Genomic DNA, 23,159 nt, shown 5'->3' on the forward strand with positions numbered 1-23,159 from the left:
GAGAATGTTTTATTTTCTTTTATGATCAATTCTTACAATTTAAAATCAATACTGGATATCATTTAAATTAAGTCAATATTTGTAACTAAAAAACAATTAAGTGAATATTATTTTTTCCTTTTTATGATTTTTTTTTTAACTTTGATTATCTTACGTTAAACTTTGCAATAGTGGCTTGGGTTATCATGTTGTGGTGGGTTTAAATCTGGCATGCAACCCTAACAACCAAAATCTTTTAAATTCATAAATGTTAGATTAAGAAGCTAATAATTTTCCAAAAAAAAGATAATATTGTTTTGATTATTTTTATTTTTATATTATAATCACATCTATCTATCTATCTATCTAATAATATACTAAATGAAGGTTTTTTTTCTAGAAGGTTTTGACACGTGTCGCCCCCATATCATCCCAATAACAAATATACAAATTTTGTTTTTCAATATTAAATCTGCATGTTTTTCAATATTAAATCTGCATTAAAAAACAAATAAAGTTTTTGTTCAATATTAAATCTGCATTAAAAAAAACAAATAAAGATTAAAACAATAAAGATTTCAAAGTAAATCAGTTTTTGTTCAATATTAAATCTGCATTAAAAAAACAAATAAAGATTAAAAAAATAAATATTTCAAAGCAAATCAAAATCTGCATTAAAAAACAAATAAAGATTAAAAACTGTCTTTTTTTTTTCAATATTAAATCTGCATTAAAAAACAAATAAAGATTTTGTTCAGTATTAAATCTGAATTAAAAAAATAAAGATTTCAAAACAAATCAAAATCTGCATTAAAAAACAAATAAAGATTAAAAACTGTTTTTTTTTTAAACCATCCATATCAGATAAAGATTTCTAAAACAAATCAAAATGTGCATTGAAAAAAAAAGACTAAAAACTGTAAAAAAAAACCATCCGTAAAGATTAAAAACTGTTTAAAAAAACCGTATAAAATAAAGATTTCTAAAACACAACTATCCGTATACATCATGCACCTTTTCTTTTCCAAATCATGCATACACTGATACGTAGATTGTAGAATTTTTTGAAATAATCTATTTTTTAATGAAATCATGCACTTTTTTTTTTCAAATCATGCATACACTGATCCGTAGATTGTAGAACTTTTTTAAATAATCTATTTTTTTAATGAAATCATGCACTTTTTTTTTTCCAAAAACTATCCGTATACATATTTGAATACATATTTTAAATTAAAAACAAAACCCACTACCCACCTAAAACAAACCAAATGAAAGATTTTGATTTGTTTTTGTAAGATTTTGATTTTGATTTTGATTTGTTTGTCTACCCAGGGGCTATTTATACTACGTGAGACTAAAATATCATATTTTTCATTCACATTGTTAGTGACTTCATAGCTAAACACACCATGAATTCTAAGGTGGAATCTATCTCTAGAATCAAGCTAACCTCCAATGGAAATATTGGGAAGATAGTTGTCAGAATAATACGCCTATGGAGGTCCCCAACGCAAAAGATCCTAAACAACCTGACTTTAGGGTGACAAAATTCAAGCTACGGTCTGGAGTAGCCACGTTGCAAAATTTGAGTCATCATTGAAAGAGGGATTTTGCTACGAGATCAGGGGGGTCAGTTTCGCACTACAAATCGGAATATAACAAAAGACACCCGTGCCTTGCACGGGTAATTCCACTAGTAAATTAAATTAGCTTGAATTTTAGGTTTTTTTCCCTCCTCGTATGTCATGGTCTCCATCGGTGCTTCCGCACTAGCCAGCGTCACTCTACCTTCCTAGTCGCATCCTTGGTAGGTGCAAGCACCAACCACCCTGCAAGCTACGACTACAACCACCACCACCTTCCATCACCATCTTTCATTGAATCAATCTTCATCTTGGCTACCTCATAAAGGAAATGTTATTACATACTAGCAATAAACTTAAGAACATAATCAACCAAACAAAGTCGATCATAAAAGATCAAATTATATTTGATTTTATTGAAAATGAAACGAAACGAACCCATTGCAAGTTGATCCAGTAGATAAAAATGAACAACCTTATTGTTTTAGCCAACTGAAATGTTCATATAGCTCAATATCTTCCTGAGCGGCTTAGAGGACTTATAACAAAATGAATGTCTAGTTAGAATAGTTAAAGTGAGATTTATTTTATCCAACTAATAATTGAGCGAAACAAAGTTAACTAATTCATTAAACAATCAAAAAGCTCCTTTGGTAAATGAATTGGTTAATGAATTTAAGCTCCTTTGCTCATTCCCTCACGGCCCAAATTCTCATATACATTCTCCTTCCTCACCTTGTTCCTCACTCTATCCATTGACGGATCCACCACCCTTTTCTCTTCCCATCACTGCCCTGAAGCTCGCCATTGTTGCCCAACTCTCTGTCACAGGTGCACCTCAAATTAGTTTTTCAAAGTTGGGCCCGCACTGTCGCACTTTCAAAGTGCGTAAAGGACACATTCTGAAAGTGTGTTAGTGTCATACTCTAAAGTCATCCTCCTCTATCCAACATAGGCGCCACATCAATTAAAATGGGCACGTCAGCACAAAACGTTAAGAAATTAAGGAAAAAATCAAAATTGCTAACGGAGGTAAACGTGTGGGATTAAAACTACAATTTTTTTTGTTTGAGACTAAAATTACGCAAATGGTATCCATGGGAACCAAAAGTGCAATTAAGCCTAAAAGTTAATTATATGCATCTACCCACAGCAAAACTGCTTCTTCATGTTCATGGTTACACAACATTGGAGAGAGCTAGCTAGAAAATACACTACTGAAAATAGAATAAATCAGAACAGAAAAATCCTTTATTCCTAGAACTTGACATGATTTATAAGCATATTAGCCATTTGACTTAACTATTAGAGTGTTCTCTTTCTTAAGATTCTTTTGACGTTGGTCCTCAATATTTCGGATTCATAGTGTAAGCATTGATCCTTGGAGATAAGAAAAAGGATAATGGATGTTTTAGCTTAGGAGCTAAATTTGTAACCATTAGCAGCAACAACATTAAAAATCAGTGGTTTCTCTTCTCATGATGATAGTATACCGGCTAAAAGTTCTCGTGACCCTGCGAGGTTTCTGGGTACGCGTTGCCTTATCTCTTCAAAAGCACACAATGTTTCTGAGTCCAAACCTCCAACAAACTACAAAAATAAAGCCAAAATAAGTTTGACAGTGTAATAAATGAAATGGTGGCATTTAGCTTATATATTAAAGATATTTGAATTGTGTCCATTTGTGAAATATTTTTTAGTGCAATGCCAATGGTGCAGACCAAAATTTTCAGAGCCATTTCAGTAAGTTAACAATCTTAATTTTTATATGCATTGAACAACACTCTCAGCCTCAGGTAGTTGTAAACCACCTACTCATCTTCCGATCCATCAAACACGATTTGTACTTTTGATATATAGTACTAACAAATTAGGATAGTTCAGGTTTTGATTTAGGTAAATTATGTGGTACCCTGAAATTCTTTTGGGTACGGTGCCCTGACTAGATGAAATTGTGAAATTGAAGGGCAGAGAAAGAGAAAAGATTAGACCTTTTAACTTTTGTTGGAATCTTAGACGTCATGCCGGTTGTTGTAGCTCTTTTAAGTCAGAAACTAGTGGTGGAAGTGAAATTGTATACGAAGAAAGAACAAGAGAGTTATCGACCACAATAAGGGTGAGATATGGAAATTAGTGTCTGACGAACGACAAGATAATGTGATAATCTATTAAAATGCTCATGAATGATTATGCCAGAGGCTTTTAGAAGTTAAAAAAATTAGAGATAAAGAGATTTTACATCATTTAAGGTACCGTACCCTCATTTAAATTAAGGTACCACAGCAAGCACCGTAAGGAAATCCAAAATGATGATGAAAAGCCTGCAGAGAGTAGCTACAAAGTTTACCTGATGGGGCGATGGGCTCTATACGCAAAATGGACTCCCTGAAGAAGAAGAGAATCTTGACTAGATTCTCTGTCTGAATTCCGAATGGATTCAAGCTCCATTGTCAATCTTTTCATGTACATCGTGACCAGAGTCATCGAAGCCTGCTTTATCTGCATAGAGCATAGTGGTGTGTTACTCATCAACTCAAGTTTTACAGTGGAGTAAATTTAGCATGAATTTGGATGTTTTTTCCTATGAATTCACAAATTTAACAAAATTCTTTTTTCTTTCAAAAAATGCACCCATTATTGAAGTCCTTAATAGATTTACATGCAAACAGGTTTTGATAAAACAACCTTGATTGAGATCATAGTGCTGGATGGACAGGATGGTCATCTCTTATAGTTGTAGGTGATCAGCTACAATATAACACAAGGGTTTGAACATGAAGTGATTCTCTATTTGAAAAGAGGAAGTCACCTCAGCAAACAAAAAGATAACCACACCAACTTCTAGATCATGCAAGAATCGGACTTATGGAATAAGTGTATATTTAATGTTAGGTTCTTAGTTTTTAATTTTTATCACTATTCATGTGGGATGTTTAAGCAACTCTCAAACAACTTTTACAGATTTGGCTCCTTATATCTCACTAAATTGAAGTCCATTTTCAGTGTAACTAACCACTATTGGATATTAAGTAAGTAAAATTTAATTAAAAATGGCCAAACTTAATTTTCAGCTTATCAGTTTTAGACGAACTCACATTAGACTGATTCAATAGGGATTTGCATATCTCCATGGACTGAACCAGAAAAAATTGATGTGGGCAGCAAAATTTTAACACGTTAAATCGTTAATAGTTAATTCAAGTAGGTAGTAGTATAAGTTTGACAAAAAAATAAGAAGTAAATAGTATAGAAATTTTAAAGGGAGCAAATACTACATTCGAATAACATTTTCCCTCGGGGAGGGATTGCCCATTTTCGAGCAATTGCCTCATTTTTTATATACTTGGGCCGTCCTTGAGTATCTTTTATTTTATGAGGGTCCCTGCATATCTCTAACATACAAAACATAGGCTTAATAAATTTAGTTCAAAATTTAAGACGACATCATGACCACAAATACATGTCCTGGATCAATTCGAAATTAAATGGCCTTATCCGGCAACATAATGTGTACAATCCACACCTCTTAAAAGTAGCAAACTTTTATTTCTAGTACAAGCACAAATAAAAATACTGAATGGCAGCCAGATTGGCATAAAAAAGAAAGAGTAAAGCCAACACAACACTACCAAGATTCAAATCTGTCCTCGGTGATAAAATCATCTAAAACAACCATATAATAGTAATCCACAATCAGCCATGGATCAGTACCTCCTTGTGTTTGGTGCATAGCGATCCATAAACCGACCAGAAGGGCACTCATAGGCCAGGTGACCACGACCTCCACAATTGTGACAGATCATCAATGGTCCCATGCAATCCCTGCTCATGTGACCCAGTTGCTGGCAGTTCCTGCATACAACATCCCTGTAACCACCCCCGCCGCCACCACCACGACCACCCATACCACCACCGCCACCACTGCTGCGGTCCCCTAGAATGTTGGATTTTGGACACTGTCTAGCCACATGCCCAGAAACATTGCACAAGTTGCAGATGGGATCATTTGGACAATCACGTGCGAGGTGACCTGTCTTCCTACAGTTGTTGCACGCCTTCTCATTAGTACATTCAACTGCAATATGGCCCTGCTTATAACAGTTGTTGCACAACCTCAAGTCCCCTGGAGGCATAGGAGGAGCTGAGCACTCCCTAGCACGGTGTCCAACTTTGCCACAGGTGTGGCAAATGCCCTCATTTGGACAACTGCTTGCCATGTGGCCAGGTTCCTTACAATTCCAGCACAGCGACTTTGTGGTGCATTCTGAAGCAATGTGCCTGATTAAACATTAAAAATGAAATCAGAAAACCAAGCCATAAAACTTGTTAGAAAATATCAAATATAGAGTTTGACAGCATTCAAGTTGACTTCTAATATAAATCAAATAATACTTTTCTTTTCACTTTAAATATGGAAGTGGTAAAAATCAAACAACCCATGTTCCAAACTTAAATTATCAATGAGATGGTAAAAGCAAAAGGACATTGATCACAGAAGAGAAAATGGCATAAAAAGAAAATGGTGACAATAAGAGTCTGAAACGAGAGAGGCCCCACATTAAGTAGCCGCCACTGCATTTTTGTCAAAGGAGAAACTAATATTCTGCCATCAGGTTCAATAAAGAAATTGGCTTTTATCCATAAATACAAAAAGAAGATGGCACTAACATAGTTGCACTATCAGATAAGATAGAAGTAATAACAAAGCTGAGGGTTAAACAGCATGATTACAAAGGTGCAAATTATGAGATGAGATGGAATCTAGTAGTAAATCAAGGCAAATCATGTTTTTCTTTGTCAAATTTCTCAGAATAAAAGATGCCTCATGAAGGTACCACTAGATTGAACTGCAAAAAAAAAGGACCAAGATGAATGATAATAGGTGATATGGCGGGAGGATAAGCAACACGTAATGTAACATGAAAATGAATATGGTTGAACATCATGTTCATATCCCACATCACTATAGATATGACATGACCAGTGTAGAGCTTATAAATGTTTTGGCATCCTCAGCTTACGAGCTAGCTGTTAAGGTAGAGTTTATCTTAGTAAAAATTCAAGATGATATCCGAACTTATCCTATATATGATATTGAGCCACCAACTACAGACCAAAAATTAGCCTGACCCTGCAGTTTTCCCAATGCAATTTACTGCCCGCACGACATTCCTAGTGTGACGGAGATGTTGAGATCTCACATCGACTAGATAGTCAAAATAGAGCTTATAAAAGCTTTAGCCATTATCACCTTACGAGCTAGCTTTGGAGGTAAAGTTAGGCCTAGGGCAAATTCAAGATATCCATATTGTGACATTACTAACATTTAAGCATGTTTCACCCAGAGAGAAAATTTCTTCGGAAGAAACATAATTAAGGATTGTGAATGATAATTGATATCCAAATCTAGAAATTAAAATTGAAGTTCAAATGGAATGGAAGCAATACATTTATTGGATAACATCCAATCTAAACTTAATTATGCCAGGTCCAAATTAAAAAGCCATCAAGTAAGCCAACTTCCATCGCCCTTAACCATTTCCTGAATCATCTTTCACTACGTGAAACTGCTATTTCAGAGCAAGCAGAACATCACATAATTTATGCTCAGTTATGAAAAATGATAATGAATTCCATACCCTGGGAGGCCACAGTTGTGGCAAATAGCAACATTAGGGCATTCTCTAGCAAAATGACCTGGCCTCTTGCAGTTCTTGCACAAATTGTCTCGGCTGACAAGAAAAACAAAATATTGTTATCACTTTGAGAAATGCACACACACATTCAAAATGCCAATTGGCTTGGGGTACATCATTTTGGTAATTATGTAGCTAAGAAACCAGAACCCATGAATATGTTTTAGATGCAAACCACAATTTAAGTTCCATAATCCAAACTAATCAAGGTGGCAGGGGGAGAAAGAAGATAGCATATCATGAAAGCAATAAGTAAATGTGCTTAAGGTTTTATAAACAGCATAATTTAGATTTAAAGCCTCCTCTAACAGAGCACACTTCCAATCTTCTTCAGCTTCCCTAAAAAATCCATTCCAGTAGAACAACACAACAACAAATAAATAGTCTAAAACCAAACAAAAAAAGAAAAAAACCTGAAACCCCGACGTGAATCTCTCCTGTAAGGTGCATCACGATAGGAGAATCGGTCAGACCGGATCTTACGGTCCATTGGGCTCCTGCTCCTGCTTCTGCTTCGGCTGCGGCTGTCTGAACTCATTTTCCGCTTCTCTTCTTTTCAAACCTCAACCACAATTGATCAGCAAAACAACTTTCACCACAACCAACACCACCAGCCACCGCCTCCTCCCTGTCCACATCACAACCACATATCCAATATCATCAACCTTAAGCCAAGCCCAGCCAAGTCAAACCCCCTACCTCCCCTTCAAGATATAAAAACAGCAAATTCCAAGACTAAAGAACACGGATTTTCAACATGCAACCAAACATCAATCATACCGCTCTACTCAGCACCCAAAAGACTGATAACAAGTCCCTGGATCACATTCTTCATAATATTCATACACTTCTCAACAATAATACTATCCTCAACACATGATCAACTCTAGCTTGGAAAAGACAGTGGAATGGACCAGACCACCATTTCAGCAATTAAGCTAACCAGGTAGAGTGAGTGGTTAAGGTGAAATATTGATTCACAGAGAGAGTCATCTGGCCGCATAGTTTCGAGGAATACATTATTCCTTTCAAGGGGGTGAATGGAGATTAAAATATAGCAATGAACACTGAGAAAAGAAAGGAGATACATAAATGTGATTGCAGCTGCATGCCTGCATCTTGCCATTGGAAGTGCCTTTAAAATAAAAACATACTTTTTAACAAACTTCTAGCAATAATCACTAGCAATGTTTAAAGTGAATGATGCACAAATCTTTTAAAAGAGGTCAAAAATTCAGAAAATAATAGAAATCTATGGGGTGGCCTTGGTAAAATTTTAGTGACACTATTGCAACCACAGGGAGACTCCACATTTGGTCGATGTATTAGACATGAAGTTGCAATCACATAAGCAGGCTACGCAATTTAGAGATGTCAATGTTACATATCAATGAGCTAATTATTTGTTATCAGATATTGTGATACACTTACATATCATATAAGAGGAAAACTTTATACATCATACAAATAGATATCGGATACTTTGATCGGGGGTGTTTTCAATTTTGTAAAATAATCAGAACCATAAGAAGCTTAGAAATCCCATCAAGAAATTTCAACCGCCACCACACAGACAACCTACCCTATTCCAAGTAAAAAAGGACATATCCCACTAAACTCTCCTCCTTCAATTCCATTTGGAATAATCATTATATTCCACACCTCTCCATATGCTTCAGGTACAATTCACTAACTAGTTCCCACAATCCACCACAGCTAAAACTAGTAAATTCACAGAAGGGAAAACAAAAGCATTTTAATCCCTTTATCAAGATATCAATACCCAACGAATGCAGTTAAATTCATATGCAAATAATGCAATTGGAGGACCAGCTAAAAGTTCTAACGGAGTAATAAGCACAGCAACAATACCAAATTGTTTTTCAAGGAAAAATCTTCGATCTTACACGCAGATCTCTAGCAATTAGCACGTAAACACACATCAAAGGGACAAACAGCTTTTGAATCAGAAATCAACGGAGAAATAAGCACGGAAACAAACCAACAAGCTGAGATATACAAATTCATCGAAGCTAGCGATAAACCAGAACATAACCTAAACCTAACCCTAACGATGACACGAAGTCGCATCGGAATGATCAGTAAAGGCGAAGAAGGGAAGCGTTAGAGAACGAACCTGAGCTCTATAGTACTGCTACCAAGCCAGAAACGGTGGTATCGAGATGCTCGACGGCGGTGGTTATGAACCAAGTGAGAACGAAAAGAAAGAGGGAGAGAGAGAGAGAGAGAGAGAGTACGCTAGGGTTATTATCTTGGTTGGAACTTGGAAGTGAAAGTTTATCAAAACGAAATTTTGATCCCTAGACTTATTCTAATAATAAAATCATTTCATAGTTTTTCCATCAAATCACATTTTTGAACGAGGGTATCTCGCAACCGATTGTCATGATAATTATCATTCCCCATTAGCGATAGAAGGTTGAACAATTGATTAAAGTGAGAGTTTTTTTTTTTACTTTATAGGGTGGAAGAAATTACCAATTTATTATGAAATACTTATTCTTACATTCAATATTAAGAAACCAAGATTATAGTTGTTATTAACGCGTTATAGCGGCGTCTATTGAGATGAAATAGCGACGCACTTCATAATTGCAGTCAAAATAGTGGAAGATCGCAACCAATAGCGGAAATAACGACGCTATATGGACGAAAGGCAAAATGACTCGAGCCCCTAAGTTTTAAATCGTCGGGGAATCTTGTTAGGGGCATTTTAGGACTTTTCGTGTCCATTTTAGGTAAATTTTGAACGAATGAAACTTCATTCTTCATTCAAAATTGCAAATCGAACCTCGTCTACCCTCTTCTCACTAGTCACTTTGCCCTCTCACCTTAGAGCTCCAAGGACCACCCCTTCTATGGCGACCAACTGACCATCATTCACTAGCAACCACCTTTCAGAGTTAGAAGATGATAATGAATGATTTCTTATGTAGCTAGGGGTTTATGATCTCTTATTTCAATGTTCGTGTTTTGTTATTTCAAGTCTTAAAGACTTTAACTTGTTTCTAGTTTTTTTACCTTGTTTTTGAGTGATTTTTAGTTGTGTGTTATTGTTTAAGACCTGTGACTTTTGCTATTGTGCATGTTATGAATTTTATGTAATATTTAACATTTTTTGGGATTTTCATGTATATAGTAGATCAAATATAGAAAATATGTATGTTAGTATGTATATAAACTATTAATTATATCAAATTATATATAAAAGATAGTGATTCAATATTTCATTCCTTAAGCAAGTAGTTCGGGGTTTAAATCCCAACTCTCGTGAATAGAAAATACTTTGTGGTCAACCTCGTGCCACTTAGTGGGCTGATAGCGAAGTGAGAGGATAGTCTCACAACTCCTAGTTGTGGGGATACGTTGGTTAAGAGAAAAAAGATATGCCGATAAATCTAATAGAGGCACGCTTACGTCTATGATTAAATGGTTGCACGCAATCGATCGAACAAAACCATCATGAAATCCAAATATGAGACCAACGACAAAAACCATCTGAGACAAAACACCTCTCTAATGGTCGAGAGAACCTCAAAAAGAGAAGTTGCAGTCACAACTAAGATCTCTCCCATGTGACCCCGAGCAACCATACCAAAATAACCATATGTAACTCTCTAAAAAAAGCATCAAAGTTTAGTCAAATAAGAGGAGAATTAAACAACAAAAGTTAGATTTAGAATGAAATAAAAGAGCATGAGCTATTATTTCCGTTTCCATACCGCAAATAAGACAAGAAGGATCCACATCCATCCCGTGACAATAGATGATGCCTCTCACCGGACAATATTAAGGTATGCCCTCCAAACAAGCCTTTTCAACCTCTGGAGGAGTCCGAATGTTCAACCTCTGGAGTCTGGACTAAAACACGGAAGGGCAATTTTGGTTTTTCCCCACTTTTAAATGCGGTGACAATTCTAAAACAGGGGTGGGAAATCTAATTCCCCTTTTCTAACCAGGTAGCACTTTCGAATGTCAAAGCTCAAAGTTTCATGGTTTTGCAAAATAAAGCCGAGAAAAAATATCAATATGGTTATGTTTCAAAAAAAGAAAAAAATGGTTCGGAAGAGACTTTATGAAGGACGCACTTTCTTATTTCCTTAATACGGATGTAATTTACACTCGTCTAACTTTTATTTTTTTTTACTGGGTCTAATGTTTATTCTTAATGCACTTAATTCAGTTAAAAACCCTTGTGTAAGTTTAATGAACAACATTAAATTAAATGAAGTTTAGTAAAAATGATATAAAAAAATTAAAATAAAATATAAATTATAGCTTCACTGTCGTCTGGGGCAAGCAAAACCAGATATTAGAAGAAAGCTTCGAATCGAAACCTCTCCAAAACCCCGTGGCTGCGGGTTTTCTTCACTCTCCTTCAATCCTGTCTTTCCCGCTTTTGCTGTTTGTTTCAGACTTTGAGCTTCGTTTAATGGCGCTGTTGAATCGCGTTTGTCGTCTGAGTCCCAATCACCGCCACCTCTGCTTCGCCAAGTGCCACGACATCGTTTCTTCCATTCCTTCCACCACCACGCATCGTATCAGCAGCGTTTCCCATGCCGTGGCTTCCACCGGAAAGCGCGCGTTCCTCGTTGATACACTTGGCCTGGTAAATTTCTTGTGACTTGATCACTTCAATTGTGTTGCTTTCGTTGTTTGGATGCTGAGATGGGTGTATTCAATTTCATTTCCCCAGGTTAGGGGTTTAGAGGCAAATGGGGTGCCGCCTAAACAGGCTGAAGCGATAACTTCTGCCATCACTGAAGTTCTCAATGATAGCTTGGAAAATGTAGCTCATTCTTTTGTTACAAAATCAGAATTGCAAAAGGTGAGTGTTTTTTTTTTTTCTCATTCCTGTCTATGTTCCCTGAATTAAATTATTGTTTGATTGAATTATGCAGTTAGTTGTGTTTTCTTTTGGAATTTTGTAGTCAGAGATGCTCCAAGAATCAAATCTGTCAAAGTTCAAATCTGAAGTGCAAAGTTCTCAGGTATCTTATATTTTCATGGTCTTTGATTGATTTTGGTTCGGGTAAATACAAGGCTTGCGCTTTAGCAAAACAGCAGCTGAGATTTTAACCATTTCAAAGATTTTATACATTTGTTGTATTTTGTCACGATTTTCAACTGCAAATTTGTCATCAACACTTTAACTCTACACTGCACCATTTAAAGTACACCTTCTGCTTCAGGGAACCAAATCCATCTTTGATTAGCTGTAGATATTATGGAATTCATACAATGATACAACTGCTAAAGAAATTGGCTTATCCTATGGAAAATATTGATAATGAGAACAACTAAAGTGATATCAAATATGAGAATGTTATGTCATGGATGACCGGTTACATCAAACTAGATAAGATTATAAATACAACCATAAGAGAAAGTGGTTAGGTTAGCTCCCATTGTAGACTCCCATTGTAGAGAGGATAGTAGAGTCTCAACTTAAGTGGTCTAGGCATGTGTGGGGAAGGCTCATAAAACCACTATTAAAGGGAATGGAGGATAGTCCAATAGTTAGAGGTAGACAGAGGCCAAAGACAACTATAGGGAAAACTATGAAGAGATATGTAGAGGTAAATAGTCTAGTTCTTGAATTTAAAAGGCATTTTGCATTGTTTTATACATGTAGGCAACCCCTCCAAATGGGAAAAGACTTGGTTGTTGTTATTGAACATTCAACAGCTTTTGTAATTGGATTATCAGAGTTCTTGAGTGATGGTACATTTTGAGAGTTTTTGTTTTAGTATCTTTCAAAGAGAAGGTTTAGGATCAAGGATTGGACACTAAGGTTCAGCATATTATGTAGACAACTAAAATTGTCAAAGTGTGGGAAGATTAATCAAGAACTCTTCTGTATGACTATTTATAATAGGATATTGAAAAGCAAATGCCTAGGCAATAAAGTGTGAAGTATTGTGAAGCACTTAGGAAACTCCTAAGGTTAAGCACCCACCATTGCCGCATTATGTTTTTTCATGGACCTCTCTTTGCTTTGTTTCTTTTGTTAAATATATTGACTAAATAAACCATATAGTAATGGACCCTGTCAAAAGTTTTCATCAGTGTATCAAGTACGTGGCAATAGGACACGTTTTCTTTCTCCCCCTCCCCCCTTTCTACCTTCGAGTTTAGTCTGCATTGTCCGTCCCCTTCGAGATTTGTCCTGAAGATCTACAAATATAATTTTTTTATTTGTGCCCTTTAAACCACTTATTGCAAGTTTAAAATCTGAAAGATCCCTTTCAGCTTAGTTTTACTTTTATTACATTCCTGCAGTTAAAGTTTTTCAATTAAATCCTTTCCATCCAAAATATTGTACAATTGTGTCAACAAAATGAGGCTCTTATTTATGTACATGACATGTTTCTTTGAACTCTGTTGTGGTTACAATCTTCAAATCTACCAACCAAAGAATGAATGTAATATTGAAAATAACTACGGAGAGTGTAAAATGTTGCTCTGCAGTGCATTCGGTGTTAAAAAAAATGTTGGTTTATCATCATCGTGATGTGCCCCCAATTGTGGTTTAAACTTTAGGCTGTGCTCTGTAATATCATGTTGATGTGAAATCTCTCTTTCATTTGTTTTTTTGCATGCGTTAGGATGGGTTTATTCATACAGATCAAATAGGCTATGGGAGTTGATCAATTATGTAGGGAGGAGCGTAGATTCCATTACAAGGGTTATGTGTAGACTTCGTTGTAACTTAGATGTAGTAGGAAATTCGAGGAATCGTATTGGTTTGGCCTGAGATTAGCTTCCCCAGAAGTATCTCTTACAGTGGTTTTAAATTTTGAACTGCTTCTGCCAATGGAATTTAGAATCTCTGGTTCTTGTTTCATGAATATCAGGCTTCTCAATTCAGAGGCAATGCCTTGAGTTCTTTTTTGGTATTGATTTATTTGATGTCATTTCTGTATTTCTGTGCACATTAGTCAATGTGTGGCCTTATCTTAAAAACTAGGCATATTCTGTCCAAATAAATATATAAATGATCGTTCACAAAAAATAAAAAATAAAAAATAAAAAATAAATAAATGATGCCTGGGCATGATAATGAACTTTTGGCTGTAGAGTTATGTATGCTATTTTTGCGAAAATGGGACATTGTAATTGTTAAAAGTTATTGCTCCACCAATCCATTCAGGTCATCCTTATTGCTGATTGGTGACGCAGGAGCATCATTTTTCTTTGTTACAAGGCCAGACACAAAAGCTTCATAATGACATAGAGAAGATGAGAACTGAATTAAGGTCTGCATATTGGAGTACTATACACATATTTTTCCACCTGAAGCAAATTTGATTTCTGCTCCCTAAGATTGTATTATATTGTCTGTATTGGTTGTCTGTAACAGGCATGAGATTGACAAAGTCACTGCAGGGCAACGTTTGGACTTGAATCTTGAAAGAGCGTAAGTGAAAACATTGTTCTATTTTGTGGCCCTCTTGACATAGTAATCTTTAGTTTGTTTAACCTAATGTTATTGTCTCATTTATTTATCTTTAAAATCTAAACACAGACGCATACGGGATGAGCTTGCTAATCAAAATGCTGAAACCACCGCGCTGACAAACAAACTTGATCGGGTGAGTTTATGACTGCTCTTCAGTTGTTATTGGAGAATTTTCAGTTTGGATTGAAATTTTGATCTGGTATATTGCTTTCAGGAAATCCATGCATTAAGAGCCCAGTTAGAAGCTGCAAAGTATGATGTGATCAAATACTGCATAGGTACCCTTGTCTCCATATCTGCAGTGGGTCTCGCTGTAATCCGTATCATATTGTAGTTGTCTTCCATGAATTAAAGGTGAAGGTCTTGGTTTACTTCTTCTATTGACATTTTGGAAATGGTAGGAGCATCATTGTTTTCCATTAGACCTGTAATATTTTTTGGGTTAATTTCACAGAATTACCCTCGACTTCATATGTAGATACCCCCCTTCATAGAAACGTCAAAATTGTTTGAATTCTATAGTTGGATTGAATTGCACCAATTTAAAGCTAAATTGAGTTGTTACTCGTTAATCGGAAGATTCATGGAATAAATTGATACATTATTATCAGTGTAATGTTAGAGGATGACCATGGTATCTTCCATTCTTATTTTCTAGATTCTGATTCTGCCTTGATTATTAAATTGTATAGTCCGAACCAAAGGGATGCATAACCATAGACTCCTTTGGGGAAAAAAAAAACCAACGTACATACCCTCAGATGCCTGATTTATCTAAAGCAATTGGCTGATAGATCTTAGCACCAGAAACTGGACTCTAGTGTGGACAAAGTCAGGTCCTTTTCTGATAAGAATGGTTTTCATTGCAATTGCCAAGTGGTTCCCCCAAAGAAAAAGACTCTGTTCTTTAGAAGAACAGATTAAGATAAGTAGTGGCTTCTTTCTGCTGCTTTAAATGCTCTGTCTTAGCCACCCTTTATGACATATCAAAAAAATGAACCTTTTTTTATTGGAAAAGAAGTGGCTTCTTCCCCCCTGCTTTAAACATTTTGTCTTCTTCACGTTCATTTTTCTCCTTTTATTTCTGCTTTTGTTTTCTTAGTGGGATAAGGCTTTGTTGTTGTTGTTGTTTTGTTGTTGTATTTCTGCTTGTGTTTTAGTTTGCTTTCCTACTATTTCCATGTGCTTGTGTTAGTTAATGACTTAATGGTGCATGAGATCATATATGTATCCTGGTTGATGGATTGGATGGTATTATCAGATGATTCAAGGTTTCTGTGCCAGTTCTTGACCAACTTGAGTTATAAATCTTTATTTTTAGTAGTTTGGTAAGACTCCAGAATTTATTATGTCATTAATTAGGTGGTGATCATATTTCAATACCATTACGTAGAATTTCACCTCCATGCTGGTGGAATTCTTCTGATAAACTGCAAGAAAATGAAAATAAGTCCGAGACTCTTCTACCTATTGGTCTTGGAAAGAACATGGAAGTGATGGAACAAAAGATAGGATAGTGTAAAGTTCAGTGACGTGTACGCTATGTTAAACAACAAAATGGTGGAAGCTCGTGCGTTCTAAGTTTTCTTGTTGGGTCTCTGGTAAACAAGCATATATGGAACGGTCAGCTCATGAATCATGATCAACCCCAAATATTGAAGTGTTTCAATTTTAAAGTCACTGTCCTGGATTCCTCAAGTTCAAGTGGAACTTAAGCTTAATTCTGATGCTTAGATTCTGAGATTTTGATATCTGGAGTATCTATTCCTTGCAAACCTTAGGTTCTGCAACCTTGACAAATGGGCTTTTAAAGAGATTTACACCAGCTTTTAAGCTAGTTAGAACCTTACTGCTTTGGGATATGAGTACTGAAACATCCAAATTTAAATCTAAAAAATGAGTTATTGTTTAGATAAAGTTTTAGTTGTTTTTGTTTAAGACTGAAAGACTGAATTTGTTGTCATCTATCTAAACTCATCTTTGTTGGAAGGAGAAGAGTATCTGCTTTTCCATTAAAAAAATTATTAGAGGTTTAATTAATAAAATATTTCTACTCGCGGGTGGTTGGTTTATGTGGTTTATATTGATTTTTCTTAGGCGAGGTTTGGTGTTGAGTTTTGTGAATAGAAAAACTTATATTCTTATAATGTACTGCTAACTAATTACCTTACATTATTTTTCTTATATGCAGTTATTATTTATTTTCTTTCACTTTTGTAAATTTTAAAGCATTATAACATGAAGTGATCAATCAAAGTGGTGTGCGAGTCATGTCGGATTAGAAAGGATCTTGTGCTTTTCTATTTTGGTTTATAGTTTCAAAGTCCAAAGATTCAAGACAGATAATCTCCCATCCTCATCCATCCGATGCACGTTGTATTCATTGAATGGTTGTTTTGCTTTTGCTGTATATATTTCTATCCAGCAAATAATTTCTTGCCCCACCACCAGTGGCGGATCCAGGACCCCGGGGTCAGGGGGTTCAAATTTTTCAAATGAGGACATCGATAAAAATATAATTAAAAATAATTGTAATATGTTTATACATCAGAAATTATACAAATCTTAGTTGTCCTCTACGCGACAAGCTAAAACCCCTAAAAAAAACTACCATTAAAGGGTTGTACAAAACCAACAGTAGCTAGACAAAAACACAGTCAGGGACCATCTCTAAGGGAGTGCACAAACACAATAGCTGCAGCCTGCTCTGTACTTTAAGAGAGCCTCCAAAGGTAAATCATAAATAGCTATTCAGTTACATGAGCCTTCTTTTTGTGATATAAACACTCCAGTTTTTCCAATAAAAATGTCAATTAAGCATTTGTAGACTCTCATTGTACATCACACTCAGTTTGGACTTTAGGTAAGGATAGTGAACAAACCTTAAATATTTTGCATAATGATTTTGATGGAGTTGTGTTCTCAGGTTGGGTAACAATCATGTTAGAAGCATCATTTGAATGAAATTATGACATTTGAGAAAATCAATTTAGGGAAATCAAGCTTGAGAAAGGAGAAGAGAAAGGAAATTAATTTATTCATTTAGGGAAATCAGTCATACCTAGGGTAGAGCCGCAGAGCCAGAGGCACGGCTGGACTGGTCTGGTGGTGGACAATGGTGATGCGACGTAGTGGTGGCTGGTGGTGGTGCGCCAGTCCCGTGCGGGCGTGCGTGAGTTGATGACGGCCAGACCTAGGTGAGAGTGCTTGTGCGTGTATCGTGAGAGAATGAGAGTTAGTCTGTATGACGCAGTGTTATTAAACTCAGCCCGGTGATCGACTAGGTCAGGGCACTGGGTCAATGAGTCATTGATCTGACCACTGGATCACTGGTTGAACCACTTGACTCGGTTGACACATTTTTAAAAAAAAATACTTAGTTTTTTTGTATGGATATAAATACTTTTTTTTTGAAACAAATATAAATACGTAGTTTAAAATAAATTAAAAATTATAACAAAATTAGTTTTAACAAATATGCATATACTATTTTATTCTCTTATTAACTTATATTATATGAATAATTTCACTTATTGTAATTTTTACTTTGCAACTTTGTATTCATAGCTTAATAATATTAAAAAACACCATTTCATGTATGCTTTTGGTCAACTATTATATTAAAAAGAGCTTTTAAGGGACCTAAGGTCCAAGTGCAGCCAAATCGCACAGCTAAATGAAAAACGTGGTTTTTATTTTTTACAAAAAATCTTGAGGTAACTTGCGTACATCAGCATCTAACTAAAGGTTATTTTTTTTCCACAACAGGTTGTGATATTCATTTACTTGTGTGGATCTATATGGGCCTTGACCCAATTAACCAAGAAACCCTACTTTTTTAGTTGTCTTCTTTCCTATTCTCATGCTCATGGGCCGCACAACCATTTTTTTCTACATTTGCTTTGCTGCTGTCTTCTTCCTATTCTCATGCTCATGTGCCGTTCACCATGTTTCTTCTATATTTGCTTTGCTGCGTTTTGTGATGGGTGTGTGAGAGAGAGAGGAGTTGGGGTCTAGGGTGCAAATTTAAAATCTCAGGGGTTCAAAAAAAAAAATTTACAGGGGGGTAAGTAGGAATATTTTTTTTTTCAGGGGGTCACAAGGGGTCATCTGAACCCCTGAGCTTGCTGTGGATCCGCCCCTGCGGCCACCACCAACAATTACTTCACCACCCACATGCACTCACGTTTACTACTGACATTGATTTGGAGGAGGATAGATTCAAGTTTCTGAGGAAATCTCTAGCGCCCTCAAATGTCGTTGCTGTAGGATGGAAAATATTGATCAATCGCATACAAACTAAAGACAATCTATTGAGAAGAAATATTCCGGTTGCTAATCCTGGTTGTCCTTTGTGCGGTGCATATGATGAATCAGTATTACACCTTTTCTTCCTCTGCCAGTGTGCTTGGAACATCTGGTGCAGAGTCTTTGAGTGGTTTGGGGTTTGCTTTGTAAGCCCTGGCAGTCCAGCTGATCATTTTATGGCCTTTGCTGGGTTATTTCCGATGATCAAGAAAGAGAGAATTCTATCTGTTTGGCTGTCGGTGGTCTGGCATATTTGGATGGGAAGGAACGAAGTAGTTTTCAGGGGAGGGGCTTTTATGGCTGAGTCCTATTTTGATTTGATAAGATTACGAGTATGGGAATGGTTGAGAGCTAAAAGCGGTCAGTTTACTCATGCTATCTATGAATGGTTCAATGAACCAATTCATTGCCTACTTGATTCTTAGATAACATTATTTGGAGATTTGTTGTCCTGTGGGTGGTGATTCTTAATATCAGTTAAGATTAATTTTAAAGCTGAATCATGGCCCCTTATTTTTACTGGGTGAATTGGACGAAAGATGGGTTCATTATTTGTGCTGGCAACCTGTAGATTCGCACATGTGTCATGTTGGATATTTCTTAGGAATGTTGGCTGGATGGTGATGTTTTGCAATGAATCAAGGATGCTGGGGAAATTTTGCTGCTGTATTATTTCGTGACATGGACATAGGATTGCAAATTATGTCAACTTAGTACCTATTTAATCTGTTTTGAACTCCTTGGAGATTACCACTAGATTTTAGAAATCTTGTACTCTTTTTCCTTCATTAGGTTTTCCTAAGGGGGTTTTTCCTGGTAAGATTTTAATGAGGCTTGATTTCTATAATCTTTCTCCTTGGAGGCAGGGGAGGCAGGGGCGGATCCAGACCTTATATATCAGTGTGGCTAAATATAAAAGAAATTATAAATTAAAATATATTGATTTTTTTTTTGAAAAAGAGTTAGATAAAACCATGAGAAAAAGTTTATTATGGAAATAGAAGAGTTTACAGTTCAAGAAGAACTAGGCTTACAACGAAATATAACAAAAGAAACAAAGTGAAAACAACAGTGTAAAGAAACAGGAACAATAAAACAGGGAAAATATAATAGGAAGACAACTAATAGTGGAAGCCGAAAAATAGGAGGTGCATGAAAAATCCACAGCAGCACATAGCATGTTACAACAAAATTTATTCTAATGAATTTTTTTGAGTATCTTGCAAAGTGCTGAGTGAAAGTTTTTCCGTTTATTATAATTTATATGTTTGAGTATATTCTTCTTTATATATGTATTGTATTGGATGACATGATGAGCACAATAATTTGAGTGAACATTAATTTCATGATAGATATGAACAACAGACACCATATCAAGTACATTTAGGAAGATAATGGAATGAAAGCAACACACAATGGTGAGAGCATATAAAATGAAAGCATATAAAATTTTTTGAAAAAAAAAAGAGAAAAAAACTGGAAAGCCACACCTTGCCTCAGCATGGGTCCGCCCATGCTTGGAGGTGGTGAGTGGTGGGTTTATTCTATTGGGAGGCTTTGCTGAGGCTAATGTAATGTTGTTACACTTGTTTCCTTTGTTTTTCTTCGCTTTTTTCTCTTTTCTCCCTATAATTGTATTGGGTTGAAGTACTCCTTGTACTTCATATCAATATAATTCTTTACTTATAAAAAAAAAACTCGCGTTAGCTTGCAATGAAATAACACTTCATATAGCACTAGCATATTAAACCAGCAATAAAATTTGTAATAAAGAACAGAGTCTAGCGGTGTGTTTGGTAGCGTGGAGTTACAGGAGAGAGAGATGGAGGGAGGAGAGTTAGAGGGGAGACACGTCACCATCTCGCGTTTGGCAAGACATAAATCAGGGACGAGAGAGAGGCTCTGACACCTTTAATACCTCTCCTCAAATTGACGAGAGTTGGAGCAGAGAGTATCTTTATTTCTTTATGACCTTTTTGTCCCTTTTTTTGTTGTTGTATACATTTTTTAATATATATATTGATCAGGTTAATAATGTCTTTTGATACAAAATATAACTTTCCACAACACTCTTTCTCTTCTATCTCTATCATACCAAACAACCTCTAAATCACTTTATTTCTCACCTATTTCTTTCTACTCAACTTCTCTCTTCTCTACTATCTCTTCTCTATCTCTCTCTTCTCTACCAAACATAGCATAAGAGAGGAAGCCACGTTAATTTGGAAGCTGTGAACAAGAGATGACCCTTATTGACCCGCTGTTGTCGACGCCTCGATATAAGGTTCTCTTTGAATGACTCAAAAATAAATGATTAGATAGGAGTATATACTCCTATTTGATTTTGAAAAAACAATAGTACAAGGTAAAATAGAGGAATTTCATGGAGAAAGAAGTAAATTACAACAGTTTTTAAACATATTTTTCTGGCATTTCCTCTGGTACAAGCAAAAAAATTGTGGGTTAACTACAGGAGTGACATGTACCAATAAGATAATTACACATGGATTTATTGGTAAATTAAATTGTGGACTTCTTGAAACTCTGAATCAACCCAGTATATTTATTGTAATTATAAACTTTCCCTAGAACTTTGTTTACTATGAATTGAGTCCTTCTACAAGCTGCATAAAATGTGGACGAGGTTAATTTTTTCAGGTAATTCTTTCATCTTCTTTCACATCTGTTTAATCCCTTCTACTCTCATAGCTGCATTTTTACCAGACCACCATAACCTTTAACCCAGATTTTTTTTTTTCACACTCTACCTTCTTCATCCTTTTCCTCTATCACTTTCATCTTCTTCCTCACTTCCATCCCCACAATTAATTCTACATAAGCAAGAAATTCAGATGAAAGAAAGACAATAAACCCCAACAGAATCATCTTAAGTCAGAAATCAGAAACCCACTCTTCATCGCACCTCTGTCACTGCCGCCAAACCTCTGCTTCAGTTTCACCGTCCCAACACGCCTATCGAGAATCCCAGAGCACTACACCGTGCCGTTCTGGCGACCACAACTGCGGCCTCGTCGTCGATCTTAGTCGCTGTGGTCGCACCACCATCAAACTCGTCGCTTAAGCCTCCATTGCTCGAGACCACCATCCAATCTGGGTTTATGCTTCTTCTCCGACCTGGGTTCATGGAATTCTTGAGTTCATGGATCTCTATTTAGGTTTTGCTTTTTTTCAGATCTGGATTCGAAACTCTTCGATCTGGGTCACAGACCCTTCGATATGGGTCTCAAAGCCAACGATCTTGGTTACGTGAACGGAGGAAGATAAGAAAAATAGGGAACCCGAAATTGTTATCTTTTTGTGGCCAAGATTTTCAATTTGTCTTCATTTTGCAGTCAATATTGTATTATGAATCTTTCTTGAATGTTGTAGATCGGTCCAAGGTTTTCTTCTTTTCCTTTCTGGTTAGATTTGGGGATGTAAGAGTAAGAAATTTTGATGACTTTTATGTTTGGTGGTTGAATAAAGTCTTGATTTTTTTTACTATGCTGAGGGAATTTATGGTCGATGTGTGGCTTTTGTGGTTTCTGGTATGGTAGGGTGGTGGTGAGTGAGAGGAAGAGGAAGAAGCAGATGAAGGAGGAAGTGAGAAGAGGTGAATGAGAAATAAAATAACATCTAGCATATTTAAGCCAAAAAAAATTATTAAAAACGGGGGCTTAATTAGTAAACTAAAATTCAACTTGGGTGGTAACGTAAATAGTGTAAAAAAGAATCCAGTCAGCTCTTACTTATCCATGTCATATTAAGTGGACAAAGATTATTGGTGCACTTCACTCATGTAGCCTACACTCATTTAAATTTATAGGCACCCAAGTATGCACCTATTTTTCTTGAAACCTAAATCAAACCGGGTGAACTATTGAAAAGAAAACAACACTCTCAATTAAAAGGGTTAAATGCGTTTAGTTTCTTTAAAGCATAAAATATTCAATACACTATTCATTTGGAGTAATTTGATTTTAAATTCACTGTAAAATAGGTTAGTTCAATGAAATATAACGTAATTTATTGATGAAAATTCTTAATTTCGAGCCTTCACTCATTCATGTATCATGACTTAAATGTAAGTTTGTAATTGTTTTTTAA

The 23,159-nt window shown here is 35.8% G+C and overlaps 2 protein-coding genes across 2 annotated transcripts; one reads left to right on the forward strand and one right to left on the reverse strand.

Moving 5' to 3' along the window:
- Positions 1–5,012: 5,012 nt before the first annotated feature.
- On the reverse strand, positions 5,013–9,564 carry LOC130729120 (zinc finger protein GIS2). Its single transcript, XM_057580749.1, has 4 exons — positions 9,399–9,564; positions 7,675–7,889; positions 7,205–7,297; positions 5,013–5,843 (listed from the first exon to the last, which is right to left on the reverse strand). The coding sequence occupies exons 2-4, from the start codon at positions 7,797–7,799 to the stop codon at positions 5,270–5,272; spliced, it is 792 nt and encodes a 263-aa protein (XP_057436732.1). The 5' UTR covers positions 7,800–7,889; positions 9,399–9,564; the 3' UTR covers positions 5,013–5,269.
- Positions 9,565–11,582: 2,018 nt separating this feature from the next.
- Positions 11,583–15,354, forward strand: LOC130729121 (protein FMP32, mitochondrial-like). The gene is made up of 7 exons (XM_057580750.1): positions 11,583–11,891; positions 11,979–12,110; positions 12,214–12,273; positions 14,465–14,541; positions 14,646–14,702; positions 14,811–14,877; positions 14,959–15,354. The coding sequence occupies exons 1-7, from the start codon at positions 11,715–11,717 to the stop codon at positions 15,076–15,078; spliced, it is 690 nt and encodes a 229-aa protein (XP_057436733.1). The 5' UTR covers positions 11,583–11,714; the 3' UTR covers positions 15,079–15,354.
- The last annotated feature ends 7,805 nt before the right edge of the window (positions 15,355–23,159 follow it).

The sequence above is a fragment of the Lotus japonicus genome, chromosome 1, assembly GCF_012489685.1.
Source record: "Lotus japonicus ecotype B-129 chromosome 1, LjGifu_v1.2".
NCBI classification, from domain to species: Eukaryota; Viridiplantae; Streptophyta; class Magnoliopsida; order Fabales; family Fabaceae; genus Lotus; species Lotus japonicus.